The sequence below is a fragment of the Diadema antillarum genome, unplaced genomic scaffold (genome assembly GCF_040938485.1).
Source record: "Diadema antillarum isolate AM-2024a unplaced genomic scaffold, OU_Dant_1.0 seq00000512_RagTag, whole genome shotgun sequence".
Taxonomy (NCBI): domain Eukaryota; kingdom Metazoa; phylum Echinodermata; class Echinoidea; order Diadematoida; family Diadematidae; genus Diadema; species Diadema antillarum.
The window spans coordinates 2,941,054-2,958,921 of record NW_027271466.1 but is presented as its reverse complement, the minus strand read 5'-3'; the positions used below and the strand labels follow the sequence as shown (position 1 = coordinate 2,958,921).

General features: G+C 38.5%; 1 protein-coding gene across 1 annotated transcript in view; it reads right to left on the bottom strand.

Annotated features, from left to right (window-relative positions):
* The window catches only part of LOC139734196 (proto-oncogene tyrosine-protein kinase Yrk-like), a 55,975-nt gene extending 40,393 nt beyond the window's left edge, over positions 1-15,582 (bottom strand). The window contains exons 1-4 of the mRNA XM_071645001.1: positions 15,565-15,582; positions 9,157-9,451; positions 4,865-4,964; positions 3,850-3,948 (exon numbers count right to left, since the gene is read on the bottom strand). Coding sequence (XP_071501102.1) covers positions 3,850-3,948; positions 4,865-4,964; positions 9,157-9,451; positions 15,565-15,582 — 512 coding nt within the window. The remainder of the gene's footprint in view (positions 1-3,849; positions 3,949-4,864; positions 4,965-9,156; positions 9,452-15,564) is intronic.
* Between the last annotated feature and the right edge of the window lie 2,286 nt (positions 15,583-17,868).

Sequence of the window (17,868 nt, the reverse complement as noted above, 5' to 3'; positions counted from 1 at the left end):
ACTAGAGAGGGGCCGTCAAAGGCGGCAGACCCACGCCTAAGTACAAAGTCGGGGTAAACATAATGTGCATTCGGTCATCTACCAGAATTCGGCCACTTAATTGCCAGTGTGCTTTATCACCAGCCAGTGAGTTCTACCAAAGATCGTACAATGAAGTGTACGATCTTTGGTTCTACAGTCACATCACACGCAAATCACATAATTACACATACGGTATTAACACTCATTCACGTACAGGAAAGTCCTTAAGTCTCCTCCAAAAATCCATCGAAAATCCCAAATTCCACCGTCAAAAGTGCAGAATCGGAACTTTTAAAAGCGCGCGCGAATTAAGTCCAGTTTTAAGAGTATTGTCTACGCGACGGGTCGCGGAAAAAGCGCTAAAAATCGAGAAATACGCCGTTTTCTTGCGGGATATTTTGATTATAGCAAGCCGAGAGTGTGATGATATCAAAGGTCGTATGAGTGTACGATCTTTGATGGTATCCACAAAAGCAAAAAAGAAAAACAAAATTTACGTACCCCCTAGGCAATTACCCCTATGATTAGTGTCTACGGGAATTATTCAATGCAAGGGTTGAATGCAAATGTCTACTGCACCAGTATTCGGCCACCAACGAGCGCCGCAACGTCCCCGGTGCAATTTTGCACCAACAGTGTAGAGCGCGATGCATTTTCAGCGGCCTTGCACACGCATTGACATTGAGCACGCATATCGTGCAGTGTGACTGCGACCGAGCAAAATGCTCCTCCAACGAAAAAAACAATCAATGTTAATTTGAAAAATCATCAAATATCAAAGGTCGTATGAGTGTACGATCTTTGATGGTATCCACAAAAGCAAAAAAGAAAAACAAAATTTACGTACCCCCTAGGCAATTACCCCTATGATTAGTGTCTACGGGAATTATTCAATGCAAGGGTTGAATGCAAATGTCTACTGCACCAGTATTCGGCCACCAACGAGCGCCGCAACGTCCCCGGTGCAATTTTGCACCAACAGTGTAGAGCGCGATGCATTTTCAGCGGCCTTGCACACGCATTGACATTGAGCACGCATATCGTGCAGTGTGACTGCGACCGAGCAAAATGCTCCTCCAACGAAAAAAACAATCAATGTTAATTTGAAAAATCATCAAATATCAAAGGTCGTATGAGTGTACGATCTTTGATGGTATCCACAAAAGCAAAAAAGAAAAACAAAATTTACGTACCCCCTAGGCAATTACCCCTATGATTAGTGTCTACGGGAATTATTCAATGCAAGGGTTGAATGCAAATGTCTACTGCACCAGTATTCGGCCACCAACGAGCGCCGCAACGTCCCCGGTGCAATTTTGCACCAACAGTGTAGAGCGCGATGCATTTTCAGCGGCCTTGCACACGCATTGACATTGAGCACGCATATCGTGCAGTGTGACTGCGACCGAGCAAAATGCTCCTCCAACGAAAAAAACAATCAATGTTAATTTGAAAAATCATCAAAATACGGGCCAGTTTGTGATGACGGAGAACGAACTTTCATAAATCTAGAAGGACATAGTCCCTCAAATAGGCCTAAACGTAAATTTCGGAATTCTTACGAACATTTGAGCAGCGAAGTCGGATCGTTGGGGAGTTTATGTCTTCGTATGGTAGCGGAAAATCGCAAAGTGAGAAACGGGAAATTTTCGGAATGGTCACTATACCATGGGGTCAAAACTTCAAGGTCACACAGAATTTGCAAGGGTCAACCGATTATCACCAAAATCTAATCGATTCTTTCCTGTCATTATCCAAACATTCCCTGAACATTTCGTGCAAATCCGTTTACCCGTTCTCTTGTTATCTTGTACACAAACAAACAAACAAACAAACAAACAAACAAAAAAACAAAAAACCAAACAAACAAACAAACAAACAAACAAACAAACAAACATACGGAACCCTTTACATAACCCCCTGCCGATTTTCATCGGCGTGGGTAATAATCATGAGGGTACCTGGATAGGTATGACACTTAACTCGTTCCTTGCCAAGGACTTTAGACTGCGTGCTCAGTGCTATTGGGTTTTCTATGTCAATCGGCACTCAACGCAAATAAAAAGTTCACGTTAGAAGCAGAGATTATTATCAGGACTCATACAGAAGTATACCTGTAGCAGCCATATACATTGTACATGGTAGCAGTGGTACAGCAGTAGTAGTAGAAGTAGTTCAGTGGTAGTAGTAGCAGTAGTAGTAGAAGTAGCAGAAGTATAGTAGTAGTAGTAGTAGTAGTAGCAGTAAAAGTAGTAACAGTAGAAGTAGTAGTAGTAGTAGTAGCAGTCATGGTAGTAGTAGAAGCAGTGGTGGAAGTAGTTACTTCATAATTGCTATTATATTTTGGATCAAAAATTTATCCTCTGGTGATTGGTTGAAAGAGCTTCACGTGATTATAATAATAATAATAATAATAATAATAATAATAATGAGACTCTTATAAAGCGCACATTTCTACCTAAAAAAGATACTCAAGGCGCTAGGTATTTTCAGCTATTTCAGAAAGTTGACACTCCACAAAGTACTATTTGCAAAATGACGTCACTTCTATGACGACATTTTGCAAATAGTATACTATTTGCAAAATGATGTCACAACGCAATTCTGAAATTGTGCGCAGCTTTGCACTGTCACTCTGTGAAATGCAACTACAGTGTATTTCTAGCAAAACAATTGTGACGCCACAAAGCAATTTTGACTTTGCGCACTGCTAGTACCGTCACTCTGTGAAATGCATCAATTTCTAACAAAATAATTGTGACGTCATAAAAACAATTCTGACATTGCGCATTGCTTCGCACCTTAACACCGCGCGTCGCGCTTGTAAATGTGACATTTTTAACAAACATCACAAAGCAGGTCCGACATCGTGCGCCGCAGCGACATGCTTCTTATAATGTAGGATCCCTTCACAACATCGCATCCATCATACGACTTTTCGCTTTACATTTACCCCCATTTCCCCTTCTTATGTTCAAATTTTTTATCCAAAATATAAAACAAAAATACTTTGCATAATTTCAAGTTTCTTGTTAAAACTATAGGCCTCGGTGCCTCCAAAAGAACTATTCACTGAGGGGCGCAGCCCCGAAGTGAATAGTTCTTTTGGAGTCGCCTCTGCCCATAGTTTTAACAAGAAACTCTCAAGACAAATTATATTTGTATATTATATTTTGGATCCAAAAATATCTGTCTATTGGTTAGTTCAAAGAGATTCACATGATCATTATATTTTCAACTATTTCAGAATGTTGGCATGTTTGACAATTCATGGTATACTATTAAATGACATCACTCTTTATGACGACATTTTCCCAATAGTACACTAGTTATGAAATGATGGCGCAAAACGATTGTGACGTCACAAAGCAATTCTGACATCGCGCGCTGCCTTGTACTGTCAACTTTGTAAATTGCCAATTTAGCAATTGTGACATAGCGCCCAACTTCGCACGGTCACCGTTAAAATCCCTCCACAATATCGCATCCTCCACCCTACCTCTCGCCTCATTCCCCCTTCTTTTTTTTTTTTTACAGTTTTTTTATCCAATACAAAACAAATATATTCTACCTGATTTCAAGTTTCTTGTTAAAACTATGTGCGTCGGTGACCCCGATTGTACATTCACTTCGGGGCTGCCCCCTCAGTGAACAATATAATTATATAGGCCTACTATTTCGGAGTTACCTCTGCCCATAGTTTAACCAGAAACTCTCAAGGCAAAGTACATAATGTGAATACCATCATAACTATAATTACCTCTAAAACTACTGTTGTTACAATCGACATATTTCTGAGTTTGTACTTTGCTTTTAGTCATGTCTTACTCTTCTGACTGCAGGAGGTCAGCTGGCTCGATGTAGTTCCGGGGCACGTATCCTTCCCTCTTCGACACAACCGAGGATGCTAGCCACCAGTTCGGATCACTGCGTTTAAGAACAAACAAACAAAAAGTAAGTCAGAGGTCAAGGTAAGGTAAAAACGAAATAATTATGATGATGGAAATTCTATGACAAAATACAGTTATCATAAAACTATAAAGAGGAAGATGATTATGGTAATGACAAGAGAAGTTAGATTACAAGAATTATATGTTTGTTGCAACACCAAAGAAGGGAAAAAAGCAAAAATACTGACGATGATTCGATGACAAGGATTGTTTTTAGACAATATTACAATTTGAAGGACCAAGGGTCTCGCGCTCACCTGAGCATCGCAAACTCACCTTCCACACAATCTTGCAAACTTACCCTATAGAGAAACATAACTCTTGGGGAGCTCTAGGGAACTTCCATGAGGGCAAGTTGTCCACTTGTTTTTTTTTCTATATCGCACTGGCAATGACACCTTCCAAGCTTTTAGAGGATTTTTTGACAATGCGTTGTCTACAAGAAGATTAGAAAGTGGAAACTGGCCCCGATTTGGTCCCGGTCCCAAAGGGCCAGCCCTGGATCTTCCATAACCTTGAAAATGCACTTACCAATTTGCATTACATTTACTCGAGAGTATTTTTGGTTCTATAGAAGATTGTTTCTAAGAGATCCCTTAAATTCAACATGATGTTTTCGAGAAGAAGCTGAAAATGTGAAAATTGGGCCGCAATTTGGACTCCCACTCCACTCCCAGGGCTCTTGGGGGAGGGGTGAGGCACCCCTGGATCCACCATGAACAAACTTGAAACGACACTTACTACGGACAATGATGATCTTAATAACTCATTTGAGCCTTTGGCTCAGGAGAGCTAAACAGAGGAAAATGATACTGCTTGTGGCGACGATAAAGAAGACGATCCTGAAGAATTACAACAGTGAACATTGGTTTATCTTCACAATCATGAATTACCTTTTGTTTGTAATGATGAGGATCTCCCCCTTTCTGAAAGTAAGATCGTCTGTTGTTCTGGCTTCATAATCATAGAGCGCCTTGTAACGCTCCCCGGCAGCTGTGTGGTGTGATAAACAGAAAACGCATGCTCAGATGTAAGAGATAACAATTATTATTACAAAACTGTTATTTTAGTAACTTACAAAGCGTCCACATTCATTGGCGTTGTGGAGCCATGCGTTAATGAAATTACCCAGAAAAAAAAGAATGACCCCAATCAGAATGTGTGCACGTCCATATGTCAATAATTTCACGGTCGTATGCTCTTTTCTTCTGGTAAACTTTTGCAATGGATGCATGGCTCAAGTGATATAGAACACATTCTGACAGAAACAAAAATTAAATCTGTTACACAAATTGTTTAATCGCCCCTTTTATAAAATGATCGATGCACGAATTATTCCAAAGTTTACACAGGCGTCCTATTCTCACGCATATTCTCACTAAGCTGTTCTTCAAGTTCATTCCACCATATCACACTTCGTTAACCATGTTAACAGAGCAGGAAGAAAGGTTGAATAGCTTTTGGACGCGTTCTTGGAAGTCTGAATATCATAGCATTGTGATCACATCAAACTGAACAAAATGAGCGATAGTTTCCTGATTGAAATCTAAAATATTCCAAAATGAGCTAAGAAGTAAGGACAGGAAAACAAGGGTTGTAATGTTAGCGTTTCTGTGTGTTTTTTTATGTTATACTAATATCACAAGTACCTGAATAGATAACTGCTGGCGGACAATTTAGCAGATATAGTGGCTCAGTGCGATATGCTTGCGAAAAAAAAAAAAGTTAGACCACGATCCTTACCATCATCATGGTCGAGAGTATACGATATAATGCTTGTATGGAGAAGGAACAATCGTTTCAATTCGACATTCGACGATATTAAATTCCAAATGTTACTAAAATGTATTTGCAACACGTTGGCCTAAAATGATAATGACTAATTGCCAAACTTTCGGACTGGAAATAAACTTATTGTTCAACTTAAGCTTGGATTCACAAATCAATTTAAACCTTGATTCAAGTTCCACGAGTTCTTTGGTTTTGTTTTGTTTTCATTTACTATTGTACATTTGTTGCAATAATTCATTGTGAAGTAACATGGTAAAGATATTTTGCAAAATATTATACTGAAACAGGTTTCAACGGACATACTTATTTTGTTTTGTCGTGAACATTGTGAACAATCCACTTGTGAATTTCAGCCACTCTTATACTTATTGTAGACAATGCTGGGTCGTAGCCTTCATTCATAAAATCAAACCAGGATTTTGTCTCCTCGTTAATTCAAACAAAAGTGACGAACGAAATCGTTCAGATGGCATGCGAAATGCGAGTTCTGATATAAGTTGTCGAAACCAAGCTGGCTTTATCTGTAATTATCATGACAAAAGGGAACTACATTTTAATAATTTATTCAACGTTACAATTATAAGGTGTTATCTTTGTCTCGCTGGTGATCAAATGCGATGTATTCTCTTCTGTGGTTAAACAATAATCTTGCCATTTCATTTAAAAAGGGAAAAAGAATAGTGTTTGTCCATTAAGCCCGAATGTTTCTAAACACTGCTACAGATGTCGTGTGATCAAACAAAATAGCATTAATTCCACACAGTACTTTCACAGTATAACTAACTTCCGACACTGTTCGAATAAAAATGTATGTAGTTTGTCCTGTACAAACAAGAACTCTACTAGATGATGTCAATACAAGAAAAAGTGTATCGGTTTTTTTCTTTCTTTTTTATCCTTGAAATCATCATTTTGTTGCTTATTATTATTTTTTTTTTTGCTGTGATTTGCAGCATTCGGAAATTCATCTTGGTCGCCAGGGAATCTTCCCTTTATCTCTCAAGCTGCGTGGTATCTAAAACGGCTCCACAGCACAGCACCGGTGACCCTGCTAAGTATATGATTAGCCTGACGACAAGCCTCTAAGCTATTTAATCGAGACAAGTCCTCGGTTAATAATACCCTGCTTCCTACGTTTGTTGTCCACTACGCGTTAGCCCGTGAAGGCACTTCAAAAGCGGGGCTTCCGAAAATATCCCGAAACGATTAAAACCGTGATGTACTGCAAATCGTAAAATCCACATCTCCCCGCTTCTAATATTACGGCATTGCAACGGTGCATTGCGCCAATTCCAGTCAACACACGCCCTTCTATGGAGCATTATACATTTTGTAAGAACTTGGCAAAAAGTTTTGTACTCTTATGAACACATGTCATAGTTAGAGTACGTGAAAATAATACATGTTGGCAGAATCCAGGAAAGCAAAGGTTGAATGCATTTTAAGGGTATTTAAACGCCATCACAACTTGACACCGCGCAGAATTGCGACAAAATAACGGAAGAATCTATCGTATGCAGTTGAGATCTAGTATCATAGGGGCACTAGACATTTGATCTCACTAATTTCTGACAAGAAATCACTGCTACTTTCCAGCACTTTGAAATGAATCGTTATCTTAAATGATGATGCCACGTTGTGTGAGTGCGTATGGCTTGCTGTATGTGTGTTTATTGCTTTCTATCCCACTGTGTGAAATCATAAAGTCCGCGGAGTAAAGGACTGCTTGTGATGATGGTCTTCAAAGATAATGCGGTCTAAATGTTTAAGTTGTACACAGTCTTCTGACAGGCTAGAGCTTATGTATGTATTTGTAGAGAGAGAGAATTCCAAGTTACCTGACAATAGTAGACATTTCACAGAACCCAATAACTAGCTTGATAAGTTTGTTTTTATTGAAATCAACTTTGTTTGATCTTTGAGTTATACATGCGCTCGTTTAGAGTTTATTTCTTAATTGTATAAAAATAATTTCAATCTGAACGGGATACTCTTGGTTCGATACATATACAGCATCACTGCACAGAAAAAAAGTACTTGTTTGCGACCAATCACCACGAAATTTTGATAAAATCGTCAAACAATAATTTGATTATGAATATTTAACTCGTCGTCTAAACCACACACAAAGAAAAACCACCGTTTAAAGTGCTCGCTAAAAAGGTGCCACTGGATACGTTTATCTTTCTTATACAGATATCGTAATTTTGATGGAAATTAGGCAAGGAACGTATACACTGAGGGTCAGTTGTAAAGTCGCATATATACCTTAAATTATACGAACACAAAGAAAGGAAATTGTATTCTCTGTGCATGAGACTCGTCGAATTTTAAAAATTACGCAGGAGGTGGTTCGGATATAAAATTTTCGGTTTTCGAAAAAAAATGAACAATAAGATTTTCATTTTTAGCCAAATTTATTTTGCTATTTTTGTAGGTTTTGTGGATGGGTTTACCTTTGACTTTATCATGGCACTATGGTGACGAGTCACCCTTGCTCTACTTTGAAGAGAGTATAGCGATTCCTTTAAACAAGTTAAGGTGATGCAGCCAGAGTAAAAACAAAAAGAACACTCTCCCTGCGGGGAATGCTACACTTTGCGGTAAACTGAATCACGAACTGTTCTGTCTCATGTGACGTTGAAAGCTTTTTTGTCTCGATCGCTTGCAAGAAAAAAAAAATCCCTCGGCAGAGAATTAATCATTATTTCCCAGGTATTTCACAAGCCCGAACGATCTTCTCTACGGCTTTATTTCTTTAGTCATGCACCAATCCACCATCACGCGTGCATTTCAGTCTTAGAGTCGAATGTTGAATGTATTCGTTCTTGTCCAGAAGAGAATTTGAAATGAATCATTTTTTTAACATATAGTGGGCAGTAACAGTACTGTTGTATTCTCTGTGTGTGTGTCTGTATGTATCAGTATATAATTATGTATGCATGTAGCAAGTTCTTTGACACACTGTATGGCGGGAATGTATGTCATAATCCATGACACCAATAACAGGATATGAATTACTCCAAAAATCACGGGAACTTGCTGTTCAGTTGTCTTGGGTGGGGGAGGGCGGAAAGGCGCAGGAATTTTCTTTCGTCTTGTCAAACCTGTATTACGCATTACATTGTATAATCGACTATTAATCGAAACACAAGGACGTCGTCTTTGTTTGTTTGTTTGTTTGTTTTTTGTGCCTTTCTTTGTTTTTCATGATGATAATTATATTGGCAGGATTTAGATCAACAATAGTTTGGTCCCGGACTTGAAATGTCATCCAGCCAAAAAGTGGGAAAAATCTTTGTTACTCCTTACTTCGACACAGTTCTTTGCCAGCATCTTCATCTCACAGATAACTACCTGGCGTAAACAAGGATGCACGCATATCCCAACTCACCATGTTTAAACGATATCGACGGCGATATCCCTCCTCCCGTATCAATACCCGCGGAGCCCATCGCCCCGCCACTCATCCCGTTGTCATGGAAACCATGATCATCCTGTATGTGGTCCTTCTTCTTAGGCGTGGCCTTCTTGTTCTTCCGTTTGTCCTTCATGACCTTGGACGACGAGTTCACGGTGATCGTTGACTGACCAGCGTGATCTATTCCGTCGCCCATCTCTCCCGATTCTCGATTGCCCATGTTGGGGTGATGGTGTTTGTGTACGATCCGGGAAAAGTGGGAACTGACCTGATGTGGAAAATAGATAGAGGTATGAATAGACACAATGATTTCAAGCGAGAGATTGCAACACTGGAAAAGTTTTGTACGGCGATGGAAGTTCTTACTTTATTAGATGAAATTGCTTTATAGCATCTTTTAAGATTTCATTTCAAGTCAAAGGAATGACCAAGCAAAGAACACAATGTGGCTATGCAGTAGTAATAGTGCTAATAATATTGAGAAAAAAAATAAGACTTTCGAGATTGTCCAAGAAGACATAAAAAAGAAATAAAAAGATATGTATTTAGAAGACTGTTTTGGAAGAGAATAGCCAACTCAAGAGGAATACGAGAAACATACAGAAATGTGTCTAACTAATTTGTCTGTGCCGGTTGTGTCGTTGGTTTTGGATTGTTTAGTTTAGCCATGAGTTTACTAGTGTAACAGTATATGGCGGGACTTCTTTCAGCATGAGTACTACGCAGCAGCATTCACTAAGTGTCTTCCTATACTGGGGTATACCATGAGAAATATATTTCGACACTTCTGAACAAATGTCATAAAATGCGCAATGTATAAGAATAAGAGATGGATTTTCACAGGAAAAACAAGGATGACATACACTCCGCATCGTGCATAGCAGGGAACAAAAACATTTTGCACTTACAATCAACTTTGTACACATCCTAAAACATAGCGTTCATAATATTTTTCAAATTTAATAATGATGATTATAGAATTTTGACATTACGTACAGCAGGTTCTCATGTCTCATAAATGTGATCAACAAACGAAATAATATAATTCGAGAATTTGTCTAATCAGAGTATCGCACTGGCACCACTATTATTATTCCGAAGGAAAAATATTTTGACATCTAAAAACAAACATAAAAACCGCCCTCGTGGTACAGCCAATCTTTCAATGCGCGGTTAAGGGCCGAAGTAGATCCCTGATGTCACGTGTTTCCTTATCGTTAAGGAACTCCCATCCCGTCCCACCGACTTGAACTCAGTTTTAATCCCTGGCAAAGCCTTACGAGTTTCAACAGAAATCTTCACACCAAAAAAAAAAAAAAAAAAAAAAAAAAAAGAAAACCGAAGTAGGGATATTGCTAGCCTTTTGTCAAGGCCCTCTCGCTGCAACGGGCGAGCGAAGCGAGCCCAGCCGAGCGCAACACCATACAGCGAGAGGGTATTGACAAAAGGCTAGGATATTGCTTGAGCCACCCCATCACAATTTATTTCTTCACAAAATACCTCATTACAATGTAAAAGGACACATACACGCATACAATACACGCGATGCTGTAGCTAAATGCATGTTCTACTCGCAAAAGTTGTTTTATGTGTGTGATTGTTGGTAAATGCGCTGAATATAATTATCATAGACATTCGGAATGTATAGCTCATATCACAGGGTTTAAATCGGAAACCTGTACTGGGATGAATGTCCCAGGAGCCAATCAAGCAACTTATTAGGCGGAAAATTACATAACCAGAAACAACGCACATTTCGTCTGTAAAAGACAGGATATTATTTTGAATCGGTTGTTGATATTTTTCACTTGGTAATCGTATACACGAACATCCATAGGCACACACACACACACACACACTAAACACACACATACATTGTAGACATGTGTGTACACACAAATACACACGCACACTTTTCTCTCCTTCCTCGCCATTAATGTCTCTCTCTCCCCCTCTTTCATTCTCTTTATTCGCTCTGTCATGTCTGTATGTTTCTCTAAAATCACATGCTTACGAACATATTTATTGTAGAAATGGTAACTTCAACACAAAAAGTTCGAAACTTTGTAGCAGAACGACCAAAAAGGAAACATGAAATAATGTATTGACATTATAGGACCATAATTTCTCATCGTTCTTAAGGTCACATGGTACCTAATAATTCCTGTACAAATGCGAAACTGATGAGAGAAATACGCCACCTAGAATTTGTTCGAGTTTCCTTCTCAGACCATTAATGTCCAATAACCGGGAATGATAGAGAGGAGAACCCGGAGAACCCAACGCGCACAGCAATGGATACCTCACACACATTCGCTACACACTTCAGCAGACAATAGCATATGAATGGTTTGGCGCGAAACACCGTGAGGGAATTCTCGGCTTAAATCCAAGAGGGAGGCCATCGACGTTTCGCAAGATAGGGTTTTGGAAATAGTCTGAAACAATGACTGTGAGTAATGAGTATCTCAGGCACAATCTGAAAACCCAAACAGGGCTGAAACAACTGACGTGGGGCTGTACGCACAAATCTGTGGTATTTTTTTTTTACAAGCATGCCTGTGCGATGATGATTTTAAGCAAGGCGCTCCCCCTCTCTCTAGCAACGTGCATTTCTTACACGAATTTGTTTTGACCCTCCCTGAACGCACTTCAATACATGTTGCCGTTATTCGTTGACAGAGAGAGCTAGAGCATAGAATACTGACTGAAGAGGCCGTGTCAATTTCAGAAAAGGATGTCACTTATTTAATTTTCGCTTTAATTATGTTAATTATGTTTATACCTAAAAGTTCTGGGAGAGGAGTTCTAAACCACAGTATATGGGACTTTGTTTCCTCCAGGGATAACGCGTGTAGGTATAAACGTTACCAATAAACAACAAGGCATTATTGTACACTGAATCACTGATATGTTTCTCCGTTATATCATTATGGACGGAGTTGCAGAATAACAGCCACTAGCCTGCTGAGCAAGTTCCTTTTACCATCGTGGTGACATAAAATTAAAATTAAAATGAAATGAAAGCACCTTCGAACATCATTAAACGGAGACACACATGCATAATGATATCATGATTATATAATGATATACTAGAATAATATACATTATCATGATATGAAATATTAACCACAGTCACAAGCACACACCATTCAACGCAGAAACACATGCATATATAATATATATTATGCTATATGTATATCATAGCAGTTATGATATAAAAACATAAACCTACATATTTATATATTATGTACATATTTTAAATCATACAATCATTGTGACCATCGCTCCCTGGCGAGTGACATCCTGACTTTCAGATTTTACGACGATATTCCCATTTATTTCGTCGGTGGAATTTGGCCATGACAACGCAGATCTCAAGATAGAACAGAACTCCTCGTCAAATCACCGTGAGTTTGATCAAAGTCAGTTTTACAGTGTGAAAGCTAACATGACAGAATTCCTGTCAAAGAAGTAATTCAACTTTGTACTCTTGAAATACCTCGGTACGACAGAAAAAACAACAACAACAGAGTATTATAAAGATCAACTCGATGAATAGAGTTATAGTGACAGACGTGAGCTGTAGATAGGGTTTGGTCAAAATTTCTTAGCCAGTGCGTTTAGAAACAATCAGGCTATAACGCCCTCATGTTTTGATGGTGAGGCACCGAAATAATAATGATTGTAGTGATGCAAAAAAAAAAAATAGTTTATGAGATAATTCTCAAAATAAATCATTTAAATTTTAAAAATTCTAGGAGGATCCATTTTCTTTCCCCAGGAGGGAATCTTCTTTTTAAAAAAAAATCAACGTTACGTAAAGAGAGTTTACTTTGATGACAACTTTATTCATAGGTATGGAGTTATGCAGCATCCCCGATAACACAATTCATACGAACCAGCAATTTGTCTGATAAAAGAGCTAATATCATTATTTGTCTTGTCATGACAACAAAATTGATCTCAAGCTCATACATTTGCCTCTGTCATTCTCACGAAGTTTACCTTACCACACATTATGCACTAAACAGCGAAATTACGCAGTCATCCTCGATGGAAGGAGTCCAAAAGTCCTGATGAGACCGATGAAAATGAGATATTAAATGACAATGATAACGATGATAATAATAAAAATAAGGATAATGATGATAAACATGATGATTAGAACAGCAATGATAATCATCATCATCATCATCACCATTTTGGATATGATACATGGTAGGCAACTTTAATGGTGATAATTACAATATTGGAAATGATTTGAGAAATGATAATGAAAATAATGATTATGTTAATACTGATGAAAAACTTCAGATTGCCATGGAACTGTGCAGGTGAAGATAATATCGTCAACAGGGATATCGTATTAGCTGCAGTCGAGCTGACGTAAAACATAGATATTTCTATGTTTACGATTAAGTGGCGACATGACTTTCTGTATTTCCATTTGATTTCCCTTTGTGATGTTAAATGGAAATTTTATGAACTTAATCGTTCAAACGCAAAAACAACAACAACAAACTATTAACAGATGATATACAAGGAGACTTGCTTGCTAAAGATGTGCGGCACGGTGTTGTCGTTTTTTTTTTCTTTATCTTTTCCTCTTATTTTTCGTATAACCATAATTTATCATGGTCATGAGGTGCCTTAGACATCCATCTTTCTTCCTGGGATGTGAAATTCACAAAGGAAACAGGATATTTCGGAGTGTCCCAGGGACTTCGCGGAGAGGATTAACAAAAATCCAACATAACAAATTCTCTCCGAACCGTTATTTCATCAGAAACAGACAACCAAAATGCGTTCTACTCCAAGAAGTCCTTCTTAACAAAAAAATATTTTTATTAGTTGAATCCGTGAATGATACATGTGTGAAATGGTAGAGCCTCGCCGATCCCTTTAATCATTTTTTTCTCTCTCTCTGAACTTTTTTTCCTTAATCTCACCGCAAAATCTTCGTCTGCACAGACCAGACTCAGCTGATGCCTGCCGTTGTTATGACGCTATCATGAATAGACTTGGCCATGTCGCCGCAGACATTAGAAGGCGGAGCATGTGGAGATATATCGCGGTTTTGCTTCAGAAGAGTGAACATCCCTAGCAAAAGGAGGTATCTGACTTTAAAACACGACATCTCAGTTCAGATGGGAATAATGTTCTTTTAAAAAGACGATATTCCAATGATTCTTATATTGAATTTAACTTTATGGAGTAGGGGGGGGGGTAATGGACATGGGGAAATATAATACAAATTCTAATGATGACAGATTGCGCGCCACCCAGAAGAAGATGTCCGTATTCATCATGAAGCAAAACTCTATAGAAGGTATGAAATTACTTCATTATCTCTTTCAATTCTGAGATTGAGACCTAAGTATTATTTGATATCTTGCAATTTCCACTGCACATTTTGATGCTGATTTAAAATGTCTTCATTCGCATCACTATCGTCGCAATCACTGGTCAAATTTGAAATATTCTGAGGCTTATTTTTACATCATCTTTGGCAGTTTGACAACTTCTCGTCTCTGTCAACATGATTACTTGACACGTCAAATCAGTGTGTTGTTTTCCATATGGACTATAATGATAAAAGAAAAATACAATACAATACACATGCATGGCACACACACACACACACACACACACACACAGGATCTGCTCAGTCGTACGCTGTTTATTATGATATCTGTATTGTTATTCCGTTAACGAATGAGCTCGTCTGCTATTCATGGGAAGTCGTTCTGTTTCGATATCCGATCATATTACTCTGCGAAAACACAATTTGTAGACATAATGGTGTACTACTTTCGACATTGATTTCCGAACCAAGGTGAATTATTGAGGCGTTATGTGCACAGCTAATATTTTGAAATGATTTTTTTTTTGTTAGGATAGGTATACGAAAAGGAAACGAGTTGCTCTTGAAATATTGTTTCCTTCTATAACATTCTACACAGTTTACACTTTCGATAGGTAATATACCATTAGTTAGTACAAATTTATTAAGAATTTCAATATGAAACCTATGTTTGTTTGTTTTTTAATAAGAGACTATACAATATATTTTCAATGATTTTGCTTGCTTATACGTGAAGTGTAAGGTAAGTTTACGTACAGTAATGTCAAATTAAAGACAATCAGTTGATTGTCTCCCCATACAGTAAAAATCAAGTGGCTCTCTAATCATGAAATGGCATCGGGTCACGCACACGCACACACACGCACACACAGCCACACTGGGTCACACACACAATTACAGATTAGCACAAAATACATGATATTCAGAGCACAAACATGCACAATGATAACACTCTCATGGCACATATACATTGTAAGTATTAAAAACTCGTGATAGCTCCGACTTCGATTTACCTTCCTGAACGAAAACATGCTTGATCCTTCCACAGGTTTCACGAATTAATGTATTCCTCGATATTCCACACGTGCTTTTTCTCGCATAATATTGGCCCGAAAACAATCCCAGGTGTCTTGAACTCCTGTGAAAGGTATGTGTTAGGTCCCTGACAAATTAGGCGAGTAATACGAGGTGAAATAAAGATAGAAGAAGCACCTCACTCCGAGGCATTGCAAACCTGGTTATAAAAATGAACCAAAAAAAAAGTGCATGTAGACGGCGTCGCTGTGCGGAGGAAGTGCGGAATAACGCAGATTTCAGATCGGCTGGCGGTTTTTATACGTGGACTTCGCACGACGGGCCGCGGGTATCAAGGGGGATGACGGGCTGGCGCGAGAGATGCGGAGCAGAAGAGGGAAAACCACAGGTGACAGATTACTCGTGAGAATTGGCGATACAGATTACAGGGGGAAATTATCATAATTTGTTCCCATTTCATTTCGCACTGACAAAATTACCCGGCCGGCTGGGGAGCCGGGAAGGGGGGGGGGGGGGGGGAGGATTATACATGCAAAAAGGGGTGAGGGGAGAGTGTGTGAATTCATATTTTCAACATTTTTAAATCAAGTCATAAAATTACCGCAATATTCCCACAAGAAAGACGTGCCTCGATTGAACAATCAGACGGGGATATCTATTATTGTATATTTGTCATCTTTTATCATGTATTTGGCATTAGGCATTTCTTGTGATGCTTTTTTTTCCAATGGGATATGATACACGGTACACGCCCTTCCTGGCACTTTATGTATACTTATAAACGTATAATGTTAAGAAGTTATAAAACTTTCAAAGACAAAGAATCAAAATATAAAAGGCATTTACAGTTAGTACTACCTTAAATACTACAGAGGACATGGCTAGAAAAAAAATCAGTCGAAGGAATAAGACTAGATCGCTGAACCAAAACATCTTCATTCAATGAGAATTACGAAAATTCCATTTCATAAGCCCAAATTAAACATCATGATTAATAAGAATTAAACAAAAATACTAAAGTGCATCGAGTTATAAATGTACAATGTAATTGACCATAAAGAAATTACGATTTATATCCTTGGTTAACCACCATTCATTATCTCTAAACTATAAAGTGTGTTTGCGTGTGCCTGCTTGTGCCTGTTTGCGTGGAACGCGCGTTGAATTAATTAAACTAATTTTGGAGACGAAATAATCTAATTTTCCATGTGAGCATCGTCCGCGGTAGTTTAGCAGGGATTAGCTTTCTCTCTTGTGCGCCCCAATTGAAATTAGCGGTACAAATCTCTCGTGATGAGACAGCGGGCAAAAGAGAATTGACAACATGAAATGAGTTTGTTGTTGCTTTTTCGACCCCCCCCCCCCCCCCACAAACACACACAGTGCCAAATTGACCATCAGATAAAGAATACAATATCACACACAGCAAGTGTTACAATACCATACAGCATTATGAAAACAATGATGTGTGTGTGTGTCTGCGTCTGTGCATGCAAAAAAGAATTAACAGAATGTCAAATTATCGCAAAACATCGTAGATCCTCCCCATCGAATGATGTGATGATGATACAGTGCGCTCCCGTTATAGCGAACACGGTTAGGCCTATAACGAAATCAGGCCGCCACATTATCTACTCTATGTACTTTTAAATCTTTATTTGTTCTGCTATAACGAAATTTCGATATAACGAAAGGAACTTGCCGGTCCTGATGACTTCGTTATAACGGGAGTCCACTGTATAGTAGCATATAGCGTTGTCTGAGGGTAGTATAGAAATCACTATATCACTGCCAGACTCCTGAATAAAGTCACATTTGAAATTCAGTCATATGAAACAAAATGCACACCATATGGAACACCAAAGACGACTAGTCTGGTCTTGTCTTGATTCAAACATCATTCCATTAAAATATTAGGCGATTCAAACAATAAAACTTAAGTGACTGGCATTAGTCAGCACAACATGTTTCTGAGGCAAGTGTTGGAATTGAGTATATGAATATAAGAACGACCCAAGTCCAATTTTTGGCCAAATTCAGTTTGACATGGGAAATTGTAGCTTATGCATGGACTCATCTTGTGTGCAAATGATAAATCCTAATTACCCCCGGAAGTGCCTGAAATGAATGAGTTAAATCTTATATTAATGTAAGAATGAAGGACTTGGGTCATTCTTACATTCATATAATAGCACCCTCTCTCATCCTTCTCCCATCTCTATAGCAGAATATCATGTATATGAATCAAAGAACGACCCAAGTCCATATGAATCAAAGAACGA